This window comes from Ursus maritimus, unplaced genomic scaffold (genome assembly GCF_017311325.1).
Source record: "Ursus maritimus isolate PB19 unplaced genomic scaffold, ASM1731132v1 scaffold_27, whole genome shotgun sequence".
NCBI classification, from domain to species: domain Eukaryota; kingdom Metazoa; phylum Chordata; class Mammalia; order Carnivora; family Ursidae; genus Ursus; species Ursus maritimus.
In genome coordinates this window covers 26,332,335-26,346,592 of record NW_024425230.1, presented here as the reverse complement: position 1 = coordinate 26,346,592, position 14,258 = coordinate 26,332,335, and the positions used below count along the sequence as shown (strand labels likewise).

At 59.9% G+C, this 14,258-nt stretch overlaps 1 protein-coding gene across 1 annotated transcript; it reads right to left on the bottom strand.

Moving 5' to 3' along the window:
* Positions 1-409: 409 nt before the first annotated feature.
* Positions 410-13,995, bottom strand: DNAJA4 (DnaJ heat shock protein family (Hsp40) member A4). Its single transcript, XM_040642916.1, has 8 exons — positions 13,868-13,995; positions 13,142-13,280; positions 8,008-8,188; positions 6,440-6,544; positions 5,467-5,694; positions 4,404-4,634; positions 2,261-2,361; positions 410-2,167 (listed from the first exon to the last, which is right to left on the bottom strand). The coding sequence occupies exons 1-8, from the start codon at positions 13,945-13,947 to the stop codon at positions 1,952-1,954; spliced, it is 1,281 nt and encodes a 426-aa protein (XP_040498850.1). The 5' UTR covers positions 13,948-13,995; the 3' UTR covers positions 410-1,951.
* Between the last annotated feature and the right edge of the window lie 263 nt (positions 13,996-14,258).

Genomic DNA, 14,258 nt, shown 5'->3' with positions numbered 1-14,258 from the left:
AGAGGGGGTGTCCTGAGTGGACTGCTGCCTGCACGGCGTCCCCAGGCTCCAGTCCCGCCTCCGTGACGCCGGAGCCAGTGCTCCCTCAGCGGGGCCTGCGTGGAGATGGCTCACACCCTGAAGCTTGGTGCTTTCCATTAATGACTTCATACGCCTGTGAGTCAGGTCGTGTGCTTGTCCCCAAACCCGTCACCCTCAGCATACAGCCCACATGCCTCTCCCACCTCTTGGCCTTGGTGGCCCTCCTGTAGCCAGAGCCATGGACGCTCCTCCACCTGGAGTGCTTGCGCGACGTCCGCATTCACCCCCGCCCCAGGCGCCCCAGGCGCCCCAGGCGCAAGCCCCCGTCCGCCAGTGTGGCACTTGACACCCTCACTGGAGCTCAAGAAAACGTAAACACCCAGAGCCGTTTGTCTCTCATCCCAGCTCAGTTTTAATTTTGAAGTGACAGATGTACAGGTGGAGTCCGTTTTAAGCAACATCCTCCAAATCCCATCTCCACGACCAGGAATCGAGCCGAACCTGATTCCGCCCCCTCAACAGCAGCTCTGTGGTGACAGTCAGGAAGTCGTGGCACTGACGGGACACCCTGGAGTTGTGGTCCATTTGTAAATGGGTTTTCACACAGGCTTGGCTGGAAGGGTAGGTTTTAGGTCTGTCCTGACCAACGGTCAAAGCAGGCACTATTCTGAGCAAGTGGGGCCCGCCCTCACGGTCCTGCTGGAGCCTGGTCCCCCCCAAGCCAGCTCCCCCCGACTGCGTGGGCCTGATGGGCCCCTTCACCCTCCTGCAGGCGGCCGTGGTCTGTGTCAGACTCTCAGCTTCTGCAGAACCAAGGGAGGGCAGGTCTGACGCGCGACCTCCGCAGTAGCCCAGCCGCTCAAAGGCACTTTCTCCTCCCGACGGCTGTGGAAAGGAAGGGCCCAGTGACGGCTAAGGGCTTCGGTGACCCTACGTGTGAGCTGTGGCTGCCTGCTGGGAGTGAAGCAGTGAGGACCGTCCCTATGGGCAGGCGGCCCACGCCACAGAGCACGGCGGAGCCCAGGCAGCGCGCTTCTTGCCAAAACCACGTCCCCTGAGCAGGAAGCCCTGTGTCCCATGGCCGTGCAGCCAGAGGAGCCATCTCTGGAAGGGAGCTGGACCTGGGAGGGGTGCAGATGGACGTCTGTGCCTGCCCAGGACAGGCTACTGCTCCCACGGCCTCTGCTGCTGCCCTCAGGGGGCACGTGGTGGGTGTCCTTTTCTTTACGGTAAGCACATTGGCGGAAGAGCACTGCAAAGGCTGCCAACAGAAAATTATCACAACCAGAGAGAACAAGGTGTGGGGTCCCCAGCAGACAGTTATGTCGGCGTTTCACTTAATAACACTGGTTTGTCCTCACCACAAGGCCAGAAACGGTCAGAAGCTTCCGGAAGCTTCCAAGAGAGATGATCGTGCACCCATTGCAGCCCCAGAGCAGCAGCACGGACGTTGGCCCCGCAGCCCACTCTGTGTGAACCAGGCCCTGGGGCCAAACCTAGTCCACAGATGTGCTTTTGTTCTGGACAAGGGTCACCTAGAATCTAGATTCAGAAACCGGGGAGGGAAGGCAGGGCAGCCACGCCCGGAGGCAGTGCCTAGGGCCCTGCGAGGGGCTGCACTGGCGGACAGGGTACGGCCAAGCCCCCACAAGCAGGTGTCAGTGCAGTCACTGGCATCTCAAAAGTATCCTGAAAATGCAAATGAACAGATTCCATATGCAGACTGGAGGTGATTTACACTTGAAACATTTAAATATAAATTAAGCTATAACTTAAGTGACAACCAAAAGAAAAACAAAAACCAAGAAGACACCCAGCACCTGAGAAGGCTGAACACATACACAGGACACCCCAAACACCAGGCCGTTAGGCGATGCCGTTTTCATTGTGCCAACGTTACAGTGGTGGCGCTAGCCCAGCCACCGGCCGCTCACGCCGTCTGGCACTGCACCCCGGCCCGCGGCCCGTCATCGTCCTCCTCGTAGGCCTCCCGGTGCTGGCGCCAGTTCTGCTCGCTGGGGTTGAACTCCTTCAGCTCCACCTGGTCCATGTCGTCCGTGACCCTCACCTTCTGCCGCGGGGGCAGCAGGGCCTCCAGCTGCGGAAGCTTGTCTACAGGAAGCCAGTGTTTCTCGGGAAAGATCACCTGTGGGGGACGAGGAGCGAGCGGTAGCAGCTGCCCCCCCCCCCCACGGAGGTGCCGTGACCCAGCCCGCGAAGACGACCATCAGGAACTTACTAGAAACTGGATGATCAGCGTCCCCTTCTCCAGGGGTGCTTTGTAGATGGGCATCCCTTCGTTACGCACACACCTCAGGTCCCCGTGCTTTATCACCTCGCCTGCCCAGAGAAGGTCCAGTTACGGAGCAGGAAGATGGGGGTGGCCTGGCGGCAGACCCTGCCCAGGCTGGGGGGAAAGCGGCAGGCACCCCCGGGGCTGGGGTGGGGGGCAACGTGCTGGCGCCTCCAGCACAAGGTGAACTGGGGTAAAAAGCGAACCAGGAATCGGAACCTTGGCGTCTGGGAGCTGGAGGCAGTCCAGCCCACACTCCAGGATCCCCCACAACACACTTTCAAAAGGCATCACGGGGTTTAGGCCCCAAAGCTCTGGGGTTCTGGCCCATATGTAAAAATACCATCTCCCCCCAACACGAAAAAGAAAGGGCACAAGGGTTTCTCCAGAAGTAAGCTCTTCAGCTCAGTAACGACGCCCAAAGAAGGGAGAAAGCGTGCAGAAAGAGTAGGGGCGGGGAGGGGACGCCCAACACTGGTGACTCAGCAGCCTGCTCCCCAGACTGCAGTCTTGTCGAGGGAAGGCACCCAGGACCCTCGGGTTGTGCAGGAACGCGGGGCCTTCAGCCGCTGGGCCTTCGGCGGTCCTCTCTCCGTTCCTACTCCTCACGCTTCTGCCTCTAACTGGGGACTGGGACGCCACCTGCGGAAGGCCCCCATCGGCTGCCAGGACACCTTCCCCTCAGATCCTGAGTCTCCACGCCCTGACAGCACAAAGAGGAGAAAGCAGCAGCGAAGGAATGACAAGCCCAAACGAGAAAAGACAGAGTGAAGGAAAAGGATAGCACACAGAGAAGTACAAATGAGCAAAAAGAACAAGAGAAGTCTCCAGCAGAAGGTTCGCTGAAGCCCCGGCCCTTCCTTGTCACTACTTGAGGAACAGGGTCTCCTCTGCCCCAGGTCACCGACACGACGCTGCATGCATGCAGGACACTGGGAGCCCCGCCACCCACCAGCTGTGGCCGGGAGGATGAGGTTTCCTGAGCCTCCCTGCGGACGCTGGCCCGCTCGTGCCCTCAGCGCCACAGTCAGAGCTGGGCCACGTGAGCAGGCCCTGAACTCCCACCGGCTCGCGACCTGCAGTCCCCAAAGTTCTCCGCTCAAGTGAGGGAGGAACTGGGGAGGGGTCGCGTCTCACAGTTTCACACGTGTTGTGTTAACAGTGCAGGGCCCAAAACGGGGTCGAATGTTAACAACGGCCAGATCACGTATGGGGGATCCTGGTACTGGGTTTATTTTTACAACTTTCTGTTAGTTTGTCATTGTTTCCAAATAAAGTTTTAAAAAGGAAAAAACTCCGATCAAGGCTTGGATATAGACTCCGTATCCTTTCAAGTCCAGAGGAGGAGGAAACAGCGCAAAGACAGAAGCAGCAGAGAAACAGAACAAGGCCACGGGCGCGAAGCAAGCAGAGAGGCCAGGCAGCTCTGGGGTCTGCTCACTTCACTGGCCACCACTGCCCTTGGATAGGCGGGCCACGTCCCACCGCAGCCCAGACAGATGCCTACCGCCAGCTACTCCCTGACCCCGGCGGCGGCAGCTCTGCTCACAGCCAGTGTGTCCGCCACCAGCACCCCTGCCCAGACGCGCTCTGATGCGGACGAGAGACCTTCATGTTCCCTAGAGGTGGCTTCATGTCTGCCCCCGCCCGGGTGTGTGCGCATGCGAGCAGCCCAGGCTAAGCTGATGGGCAAGGTCTTCTCGGGAAAATCTGACTTTACAGCATCTCCCACGAGTCATCAGCAGCACAGACACTGCAGAGCACGTGGATGACAGACCGCCACTGCCTGTGACCTGCTCTTTTCTTACCAGACTAAGTTTTTACAGTTTCAGTTACACTGGCAGCTCCCAGTTACGGTGCTAGACCCCAAGATTCCTGTTGGGGGCTCTGCCCCCTGACTCTCAGTTCTTTTTTCCTAGGAGAATATTTTAAAAATGCATAAAATTCTCTAGTCATTAGCAATGACTTCAAAGTTGGGAGAAAAGCAAGTCATGCTAACCCCCAGTGTGACGCTGGGCCAGCGGCCAGCAGGGTCCCACACAGCCGCCCACCCGGCACCACAGTCACAGGCGCGCCTCTGAGACTTTACCCGACTTGGACGTGATAACGAGGATTCGATCGTCCAGCGTTTTTATCGTCTTCTTGAAGCCACAAAGGGCTTCAGAAAGCTGAATCTTCATTTTCGTGATCAAGTCGTGGCCTCGCCTCTGAAAGACACTGTGGTCCTTCTGATCAAGCACAGTTATGACATCGCCGGGCTCCAGCTCAGGCTCCTGATCGCCTTCTCCGTGAAACAGTATCTTCTGCCCATCTTTCATACCTGTGAGACAGCGTCCTTGCTGATTAGCATTTCTCTTAAAAACCGTACTTTCTACAAAGCTGGGAAGATGGCACACGGTCCTTTGGGGGCCTTTACTCATCAAACCTCCCAGTCTCGTGGGCACGGGAACCACAGCAGTGGCTGGGATCACCACGAGAAAGAGGCCACGTCTCCCCACACACACACCCGCCACTGGACCCCCACGGTCACCACCCACTTCCTGCTGCATGCACAGGGCAGGGCTCTGGGGGTGGTGCAGTCACAGAGGCTTAAACGGAAGTCCCTTCAGAACACCCTTTTGGGTACTGCTTTTTATACTTTGGTCTCATCTCTCATTAGGACATATTCACCAGATTAGGAACCCACAGAATAATCCGGAAATACCTGGAGAACAGCTAACAAGGAGAAAGGCCTTAAAACGATGGTGTCAGGCAGCACAAAGAACAGGGGAGGGCTGTACTTGGGAGAGTCTGGGCAGCGGGGGGGACGCGTGTGCAGGAAGGAGCCCACAGCCACTGAGACTCCACGAGCTCTATGGCCAGTGAGCAGCCGGGGCGGCCCGGAAGAAGACTCCCAGTGATTTCCAAGGGAAGGGTTTGAGAAGGGGGAGGGCGGTTAACCGGAATCAAGGTCCAGCACCTTTCGGAGCACTGGAGAACCTCAACGGGGTTCTGTTTGATCTGGACGAAGCTGACCGCAGCAGGCAAGCTGTGGCTGCTGATGGGAATGGCAGTGAAGCCGCGAGGGCCCAGGCCCCAGACACCTGTGCGCCCCACGGTCAGCTGCCGGAAGCACTCCCAGCCGTGTGGAGTGCTGAGCTGCGCGGCCTCACCTTTTTCCACGTGTACCTCGATAATCTTCTTCTCGCGGATCACCTTGGCGCCGCTGCAGCTCTCGCAGCGGTCCTTGGGGTTGACGCGCTCCCCCTGGCCCTTGCACTCGATGCACACGGTCTGGATCTGCTGCACCACGCCCGGCCCGATCTGCTGGATGTGGATCTGCATCCCGCGGCCCTTGCACAGGGGACACTTCTCCACAGACCCCTTCTTGCCACCGACACCTGGGGGGAGACGCGGGAGCGAGCGCCCGGCTCCTCCGCAGACAGCCCGTCCCAGCGGGCGCCAGGGCAGGTCGTAGGGGCCCTTACATGGGACACCAAGAACGTGTGGAGTCTGGATGATCTAACCAAGCAGGGAACATCTAGATGTGAACACGTGATCGCCAGCGTCTGGGGCCTCGGCGTGCCGGGCCTGATTCACTACGGGGGCTTCTCCAGCCGTGCCAACAGCTGGCCGAGGGGGCTGGGCGCAGAGACCCGGAGGGCGCAGCCCCACTCGGCCACCTCAGGACAACATGCGTCTGAGGTCACCAGATACTTCTCTTAAAAAATCCTATTTTTTTTAAAAATTGTGTTAGTTACAATTACATGTGAGTCAAGGGGCGGTAAACCACGGCCACTGCGTGGTTCTGAGAATCAAGCTTCACTGGACACGGGCTCATCTGCCCATTTATGCCCACGGCTGCAGGGACCTAAAACCCTCCCTGTCTGGCCCTTTTACAGGAGAAGTTTGCTGACCCCTAAGTTGGGTGAACCATCGTGACTTTCACATGTTTAAAATAATTATCAACGTGTTAAAATTTTAAAAGTCCAAACAAAAAATACACAGGGCAAACTAAAATAGATTTGGCCCTTAGGCCACCGGTTTGGGCCCTTACATTTGAAAAGATAAAAAATGATTTTTCTCTGAATCAGAAAACAATCAGAACCGTTTCCAGATCTAAGGGACTCAAACATTCATTTTTACCTTCACATTTCTCACAAATTACGTTTTTCTGGAGGGCCAACTTCTTCGTGACTCCGTTATACAAATCTTCAAGAGTTACAGACAACTGATGGACAACGTTCTTGCCTTACCAAAGGGGAAACAGAACAGTCAGTAACACGGTATGAAATACTGCCCTGTGAGCCCTGGTTGCCGAGCCGTGCCTGTCACTCATTCCCTTCCCGAGGGAGGCGGTGCATCGGCGCCCCCAGCCCCGCCTTCAGCCCCCCCCAACCATGAGAACGGACACCCTTTGTAGCTGTGAGCCAATCATTCATTTATAGACGTCGACAAAAAGACTTTTCACCATTACTTTCTAAGAACAAACCCGAGGCCAGAGGGACCGGGGTGGGACTGGGGTGGGGGGGTGGGAACCTAAGCGGTGCCTCGGAGTCTCCCCATGAAAGGAGCCCTTCCTTCCCTCACAGAGGAGGGGTGACCACCGTCTGCACACCTGTAACTGAAACTCCTCCCCGAGCCCCACGCGCTTCCCTTTTTGAGCCCTTCTGTAATCTGTGGCCAAGTGGGAACTCTTTCCTCTGCTGAAACCTTATCTGTGGGCCCTTGTCTTTGGGGTGGGAGTCTGTCTGCCCACTGCCAGGCCAGGGTCGGATGGCCCATGGCTGCCCATGGGGCGCGCTCAGCCGCGGAGACACGCTGTCCCTGTTCACTGGCTGTCAGGTGGAGACACAACTGGACTCAGGGTGTGAAGCTATTCACCTCCAGACTGTGAGCGCTGGGCAGGAGGGGACCCGCGCCTTTCATCGTGTCTACGTCGTCCAGTACACAAGCTGGCAACCCCGACACAGGGCCGGGGCTTTCAGCACCCTGTGTTCAAGAGCGGACGGCCAGGCTTTTGAAGCTCAAAGCCGATTATACCGTGAAAACAAATACCGCCTTATTCGTCCGGGGCCTCTTGCTGATTCAGACCACCCTTTGTAAACCCCAGCGGAGGACTTATCCCTGCTGACTTCACCCAGATCTTAACAAGCTCAGCTGCTATCTGGTTTCAAGGTCCACAGCAGACTGTCCACAGCAGACTAGACAGGCGAAAGGGGCAGCCAGGGACCGCTGCTAATGGCCACAGGTGGCAGCTGGTGGCTCAGCAGGGGCAAGGGCTGGAAAAGCAAACCCCAGAACGCAGACACGGCAGCCTGGAGCCCTCGTTCACCTCCTGTGGATGAAGCTGCTGACCACAACGCGCTCCAGAGAGAAAGGCAGGCAGGGCGGCAACTCGGAGCGGCCTGAGCAAGGAGACGCCCTGCAGAGCGCCAGCCAGAACTCGCATGCAGGCCGGCTCAGGACACTCGGGAAGGCGAGATGACCTTCCTCCCTCCCCCTGCTCACGCCCCACGTGCTCCCTGTCGGGCAGTGTCTGCAGGTGTCAGGTGAGGGCTCCAGGTGCTAAGAGGCTCCAAGTAGCCGGAATCCTGTAGAGGGGGGACTATTTAAAGCTAATGATCCCTTTTAAGATATGATCTGCCCTGATTCCAAGGATGTGTGGGATCTGAAAACTATAAAACTTGCTTAGTGTCTTTAAAAGCACTTACCTCTTCTCTCTCTAGCCATCCGTCCCCCGCCCCCAAAGAACATGTCAAAGATGTCCATGGGTGAAGAGAAGCTGGGGCTGCCTGAGCCTCCTTCCTTAATCGCCTGCTCACCACCCTGGTCATAAATGTCCCTCTTCTTTGGATCTGAAAGCACTTCATATGCCTGGGATATGAGCTTGAACTTTAAAATAAAAAGAGAGAGAGAAGGCTTGAGTTGTTTATCACGCAGACCCCCCGTGATGAATGCAAAGACGGGGCTATTCTGCACCCGGTCCCCCACACTAGCCGGCCATGGGCTGCTCCGTCGCTCCCCTTGCGGAGCAGGGAAACACAGGGCCAGTGCAGAAGGGACACTCCTCCCAGCCTCCGCTGCACCCCACAGGAAGCCAGTGGCAGTGAGGCCAGACCAGGGCGTAACCCGCCACCTGGTGAAACCCAGGCTCCTGGCCGCGGCCGCTGGCCTCCAAGTGCACAAGGGCTGTTTCACTTTACTCGCATGATGCCTCGTGAGCAGCTGCTGTCCGCGTGCACGCTGCAGACACTGTGTGCAAACCCGTACCCCGGCCCCGGCCCCAGAGGCCCCAGCCCAGTCTCCCTGTCTCAGTTACTGCCGACGCCAAAACCTCGTTTCCTCTCCCCTCACGCCTCATCTGCCCGCAAACCCTCTGGCGCTGCCTCCCAGGGCTCGTTTCCCGGCGCTAAGACATCACGCTCTGGCCAAAACTGTCAACGGAATCCAGTTGTAAAAAAAGTGTCAGAAAACCCACACTGAAAGACATTCTGCAAAACTAAAAGACAGGAGAACTGAATGCAACATGTGATCCAGGATCGGGGGGAAACGGCTACCAAAGACGTTGGAACGACTGAAAAAAGGTGAATTCCTTTCTCAGGGTCAAACTTCTTACATGTGGTACGTGTACTGCAGGGACTACACGGGTGCCGGGTTCCTGGAGAAGCGTGTCGGACTGTCTGGGGCTGAAAGGCTGCGCAGCATGCAGGTGAAGCAGGCGTCGTCAAACGTTCCGGGGCGGGGGAGCCAGCGCTCACTGCCCCACGCTCATCTCTTCTCTAGGTAGGTGAAGTTTTTTTCATTTTTGTTTTTTTAAAGATTTATTTATCTGACAGAGTGAGAGAGCAAGACCACGGGGAGCAGCAGAGGGAGAAGCAGACTCCCCGCTGAGCAGGGAGCCCAAAACGGGACTCGATCCCAGGACCCTGGGATCATGACCTGAGCCGAAGGCAGACACTTCACTGACGGAGCCCCCCAGGCGCTCCTGGAAGTTTGAAAATAAATTAGAACACTATAAAATATCCCAAATCCATCCCTTCTCACCACGCGCCACACCCACTCTGCAGAGGCCACCACCTTGCGCTGAGGTCACCGCAGTAACCGCCTCAGCGGCCTCCCAGCTCTCCTCACGCCGGCCTGCGGTGCAAGCCCACGGCAGCCGGAGCCGGCCGGCCAGTCCTCCGCCCCCGCTCTTCGAGCCGGCCTGAGGCGCGGACTCAAAGCCAGGCCTCGCTCTGGGCAGCACGGCCAGCCCGCCACCTCGCGCTATCCACAGCTCGCGCCGCACCCCCCGCCACAGTGTCCGCTCCTTGAGCACAGGCTGTACCCCCACCCGGGGTGATGCCTGCAGGGCAGATGAATGGCTCGATTCTGGGAGTTCAGAAGTGAACATGGGAAGTCGGGTGCCCTCCAGAGTCCCCTCCAGTCTGTGGGACGGGGTCTGATCTCCCACAGCACAGCTGGTTCCATAAAACAGAGAAGAAGGAGGGCTGGAGGGTGCAACTACAGAATCGCGACAGAGAAGCCAGGTCTTCTCAGATTAACAAACAATAGTAAGCACTAGCTGACAGATAACTATGTAATGTGACAAACCGAGTCCTCGAGGGACATCACAGCCGTCCTCAAGGCAGCCGGGTCTCGTGCTCAGTTGTTCTCTGCGTTTCTGCGAAGAAGCAGGCCTCACTCACCACCACCCTCTCCACGGCAGGGAGACTGAGGAGTGGGGAGCAGGTGCCTGGTGCGGGAGCCCACACTTCCCAGGCCTGTCTGTACATCAGGGACCAGATGAGCATGCTTCCTGAGAATTTCCACTAGAAACGCCCCAAACACTCCGACGCTCCAGACACCTAATGCTTAATCTAAGAAGCAAAAGGAACACCCGTCCCTTGGGCAGTTAATCAGAGGCCGTGTCGCACAGGGTGGGGGCTCCCAGGACCACGAGCAGGCCCTCCCCACCCCTGCGGCCCCAGTCCCCCAGTCTAATCCAGGTTCTGGCTGTCGCCCCCTGCCCCGCCGGCTGGAGATCACGGCTCTCACCAGCTCACCTTTCAGACTGATCATCTGCCACGGGACCTTAACGAGGTCGCCACGCAGCTAGGAAAAAATGACTTCGGGATGATGTCACAATTCGGAAGAGTATTTGTGAGGATATCAGGTGCTGACCAAAGCTACCAGGGTGACCACTATGACCACCCCGCAAAAGGCCGCCTGCAGACAGCACGGGAATAGCAGTTAGGGTGACGTGTACTGGGTGGGTTTTTCTCTATATTCTGATGCTTCCCGTACTGTTACGGTCTCGTGTGATTTTTTTAATTTGAAAATCTGTTACTCCAACGAAAAACTACAGTGAAATTAGCCACAAGACTGAATTCCTCTCAAGCCGATGAGGGGAACAGCCCAGAACGTGCCCGCTCGCACTGCAGAGAGTGGGTTCCTGACCCGCCGCCCAAGTGTCCTGCGGAGAAGCGGCCGCACAGCAGGCCAGCAGACACTCCACAGAGCACCTGGCAGCAGACGGGCTGCCCAACGCTTAGCAACGCAGGACAACAGGGCACAAAACAAAGGCCAACACCCCCCAGCCGGCTCACTTGCCTCCCAGCAGGGTGAAAGGACCAGCTTAATCTATTTTTGAAGAGACATGAATAATACAGTGACAAACTTAGGAGGAACAAGAAACGTTCGACCAGTTCTACCCATGACAGAGAAAACGGACAAGAACCGCACACAGACCCGCACGAGAAGGAAAACGTCTACACCGCGGGCCCAGCGCACAGCAGGACCAGAAAGCAGGGATCTGGTGAATGAATGAATGAGTCTCCTCTCAGGGACCATGACGGCAGAGTTTCCATGATGTGTCCCGTCTCCTCACCCCCTTGATTTCCATCCCCACGGCCACTGAGCTGCCGATCCCCCTTCACTGCAACTGCCCCCCCAAACTGTGCACGGGGTGCGCCCCGTTCCCTCGGCCAGCCCGCACACGTTCCACACCTGCGCGGCACAGCTGGACAGCGGGCCTGAAAGCAAGCATGGGGGTCGCGGGGAAGGCAGGAATCAGACAAGGCATCACCACCAACGCGGGAGGAGGACGGGGCCAGGGGCTCGGGCAGGGGTCAGACTGCTGGAACCAGCTAACTGAAGACTCGTGTGCCCCAGAGGTGGGGACATCACAGGACCCCCACCCCAGGCTCTCCGAGAGGAGCCTCGCTATGTGACACCAATTCAGTGCCTGGCTGTAGGTGAACACTAGCTTGAAGCAAACCCAACAGTCTACTGGGACACGGATGCACAGGGCAACAGCCACGGAAATGTCGCGGAGGTCAAGTGCAGGTTTTAGACCGCGTCAGGGCACCGCGAGCAGACTCGCTCCAAGGGCACGCACCCAGGCTTGAACATGCTCCTGGACGGTGCTCTGAGATCTGACCGAAGCCAGGCCCCGAGGCCGCCTCTCGCCAGCCTCCTGAGCCGTCAGCGAGAAGCCTGGAGCTGCTCCCCCTAGACGAGTTCTCACCCTGAGGCTCCAGTGAACCCGCGAGCACGTCTGTGAATCATCAACACCATGGAGAAAGCCAAGCCCTCAAAAAGCTACAGTAAGCCCTCTAAATATAGACGAGAGAATGCGAGTGAGCAGCAAACGGTCTTACAGGAAAGCATGTTAAACTTGTGACAGCCGCGTTCGGCACATGTGGCTAAATATAAGTCTCCTATCACTGCCACCGGCAGCCACCCCTCCTGGAGCAGCCCGCGCCGGCAGGGGAGCGGGCACACACACGGCGGCGGCTCCAGGGGTCTAACCGCCAGACGCCAACCTGCGGCTTCACCCGCCGCCTGGGTGTCACTGCTGTCCCCTACCACAGGAGCCCCGCCGCCCCCAAAACCATCTGAGACTGCCCAAGTTCTATAAGAAAGTGGCAAACGGAAAGAGCACTGGCACGGGCTAGCGGCCTTCCCAAGAACCAGTCCGTGGTCCTGCCTGTCACCTCCTCAGGTGGGTGACGAGTGTTCTGGAAGCGAGCAGGCTCTGTTCCCCGAACAGGAAAATCTAATTCAGGTCTCCACTATGCAGAACATTTTTCAGCCTATTACTGGTCCTTTGGATCAACTGTGGGCCATTTGTCACAGAAAACCTGGACTATTCCTGTAAAATGATGTGTCAGGGTAGAGAGCTCCCGGTGCCTGCCTAATAAATGTGATTAGTCAGTGTCTCACGACCTTGACCAGCCAGGAGACCAAATCCTGCCCGGTCCTCAAGCCCCACACGCGGCCTGTCCCTGGTGCTGAAGCACCCACAAGGAAGGAACACAAAACAGTCCCGTCCCATCACTCCTGCCAGTGCACAACTTCTGGTGGCGCGTGCCTCCGTTTCCCCGGTTGCCAGCTGCCCCTCCTACAGAACTGCCCTCCAACGCTGTGCCAACCGTCTCCCATGGGGTGCCAGACACACCAGGCAGCGTGCAGGCTTGCGGAGGCAACGGAGGAGTGGGTGGGCTGCAGGGGTCACCAGGGGTCCCAGTGCCCCTGGCAGCTCCAACCCACCCTGCCACCTGCCCCCCACCCCAGCCCCAGTCAGCCCTGACCCTGCTGCCTCACCCCACCCCAGCTCCCTGACCCTGCCTCCTGCCCAGGACCCCAGTCCCCTGACCCCAGCCCCGCCGCCTGCCCGCGACCCTGTCTCCCAGGCCCCCGCGGCCTGGCCCCGACCCCAGACGCGGGCCCCGCGACCCCAGCCCCCTGACTCCAGCCTCGCTGCCGGACCCGCGACCCCAGGCCCCCGAGCCCCCGCCGCCAGCCCCGCGACCCCAGCCCCCCGGCCCCGCCGCCGCCTGCGCCCGCCCGAGCCCGCCGCACCTTCTCGCCCTCATCCGGGTTCTTGTCCGGGTGGTACTTGAGCGCCAGCTTCCGGTAGGCCTTCTTGATCTCCTCCGGGGACGCGCTGGGCTTCACCCCCAGGATGTCATAGTACTGGGTCTCCTTCACCATCTTGTCTCTGCGGGCGGGCGGGGCGGGCGAGGCCGGTCAGCGCGCCCCGGACGACCCGCCGCCCGCCCGCGCGTCCCGCTCCCCGCTCCCCGCTCCGGCTCCGGCCGCCGCCCTGGGCTCCCGCTGCCCGCCGCCCCGGGCCGCCGCACTCGGCCTCCGGCGCCTCCGCCGCGGGTTTTATTCGGCGCCGGCGGAAGGTTCCGCGAGGAGACAGTGACGCCACAAAGGCCCAGAACCTTCGCGGAGGTTCCGGCGGCGCCCGGGCTGGCGGCGGGCGGGGCGGCGGGTGCGCGGCGGGGACCCGACCCCTACCCCGACCGCGGACCGCGGACCCCCGACGGCCGACTCGCCTGGCCCCCGACCCTTACCCCGGACCCCCCACGGCCGACTCGCCTGGCCCCAGATCCCCGACCCGGACCCCCGACCGCGGACCCCGGAGGGCCAACTGCCTGGCCCCCGACCCTCGACGCCCGGCCCCCTATCCCGGACCCGGGACGGCCGACTCGCCAGGTCCTCAGTCCCCGCCCCCGGCTCGCCCGGCCCCCGACGCCCCCCGCCCCCGACGCCAGGCCTGGCGCGACCCCGCCAGCTCACCCGGTCTCCTCGGCCCCCTGCTCCTCCGGCTGCCCGTCCGACTCCCCGGAACTCCAGCTCTGACCGCCGCCCCGGGCCATGTCGGGGGGCTGGGAAGGGGGCTTCGGCGCGGGGGCTGCCCTCCGACGACCGTCCCGCCGCCCAGGGGCCGCCGCCTTGCCCTTCCGTGGGTCCGTGGGTCCCGCTGGCCCGAGGACCGGCCGGCCCCAGGGGTCGCGCGGGCGGGAACCCTGCCCCGAGGGGTGGGACTGGGCGAGCAGCGTCCTGCGCTCCCGGGCCGCGCCCGGGGGTGTGGCCGCCCTCTGTGCGGTCGTGGTCACGGTCACTGGGAGGGTGCTGAGGAGGCCTGCGGCGCACGGCGGCCCCCTTGAGGGGTTTAGGGTGGGCGGGG

What these genes read in the sequence shown, in the direction of transcription:
- DNAJA4 (XM_040642916.1), bottom strand. Translation starts at nt 13,947, where the DNA reads ATGGCCCGGGGCGGCGGTCAGAGCTGGAGTTCCGGGGAGTCGGACGGG. An exon ending in AATTTGTGAGAAATGTGAAG is followed by an intron (nt 5,695 to 6,439) that starts GTAAAAATGAAT and finishes GTCTCCCCCCAG; the next exon opens with GTGTCGGTGGCAAGAAGGGG. An exon ending in CGTTATCACGTCCAAGTCGG is followed by an intron (nt 2,362 to 4,403) that starts GTAAAGTCTCAG and finishes TTCTCTGGGCAG; the next exon opens with GCGAGGTGATAAAGCACGGG.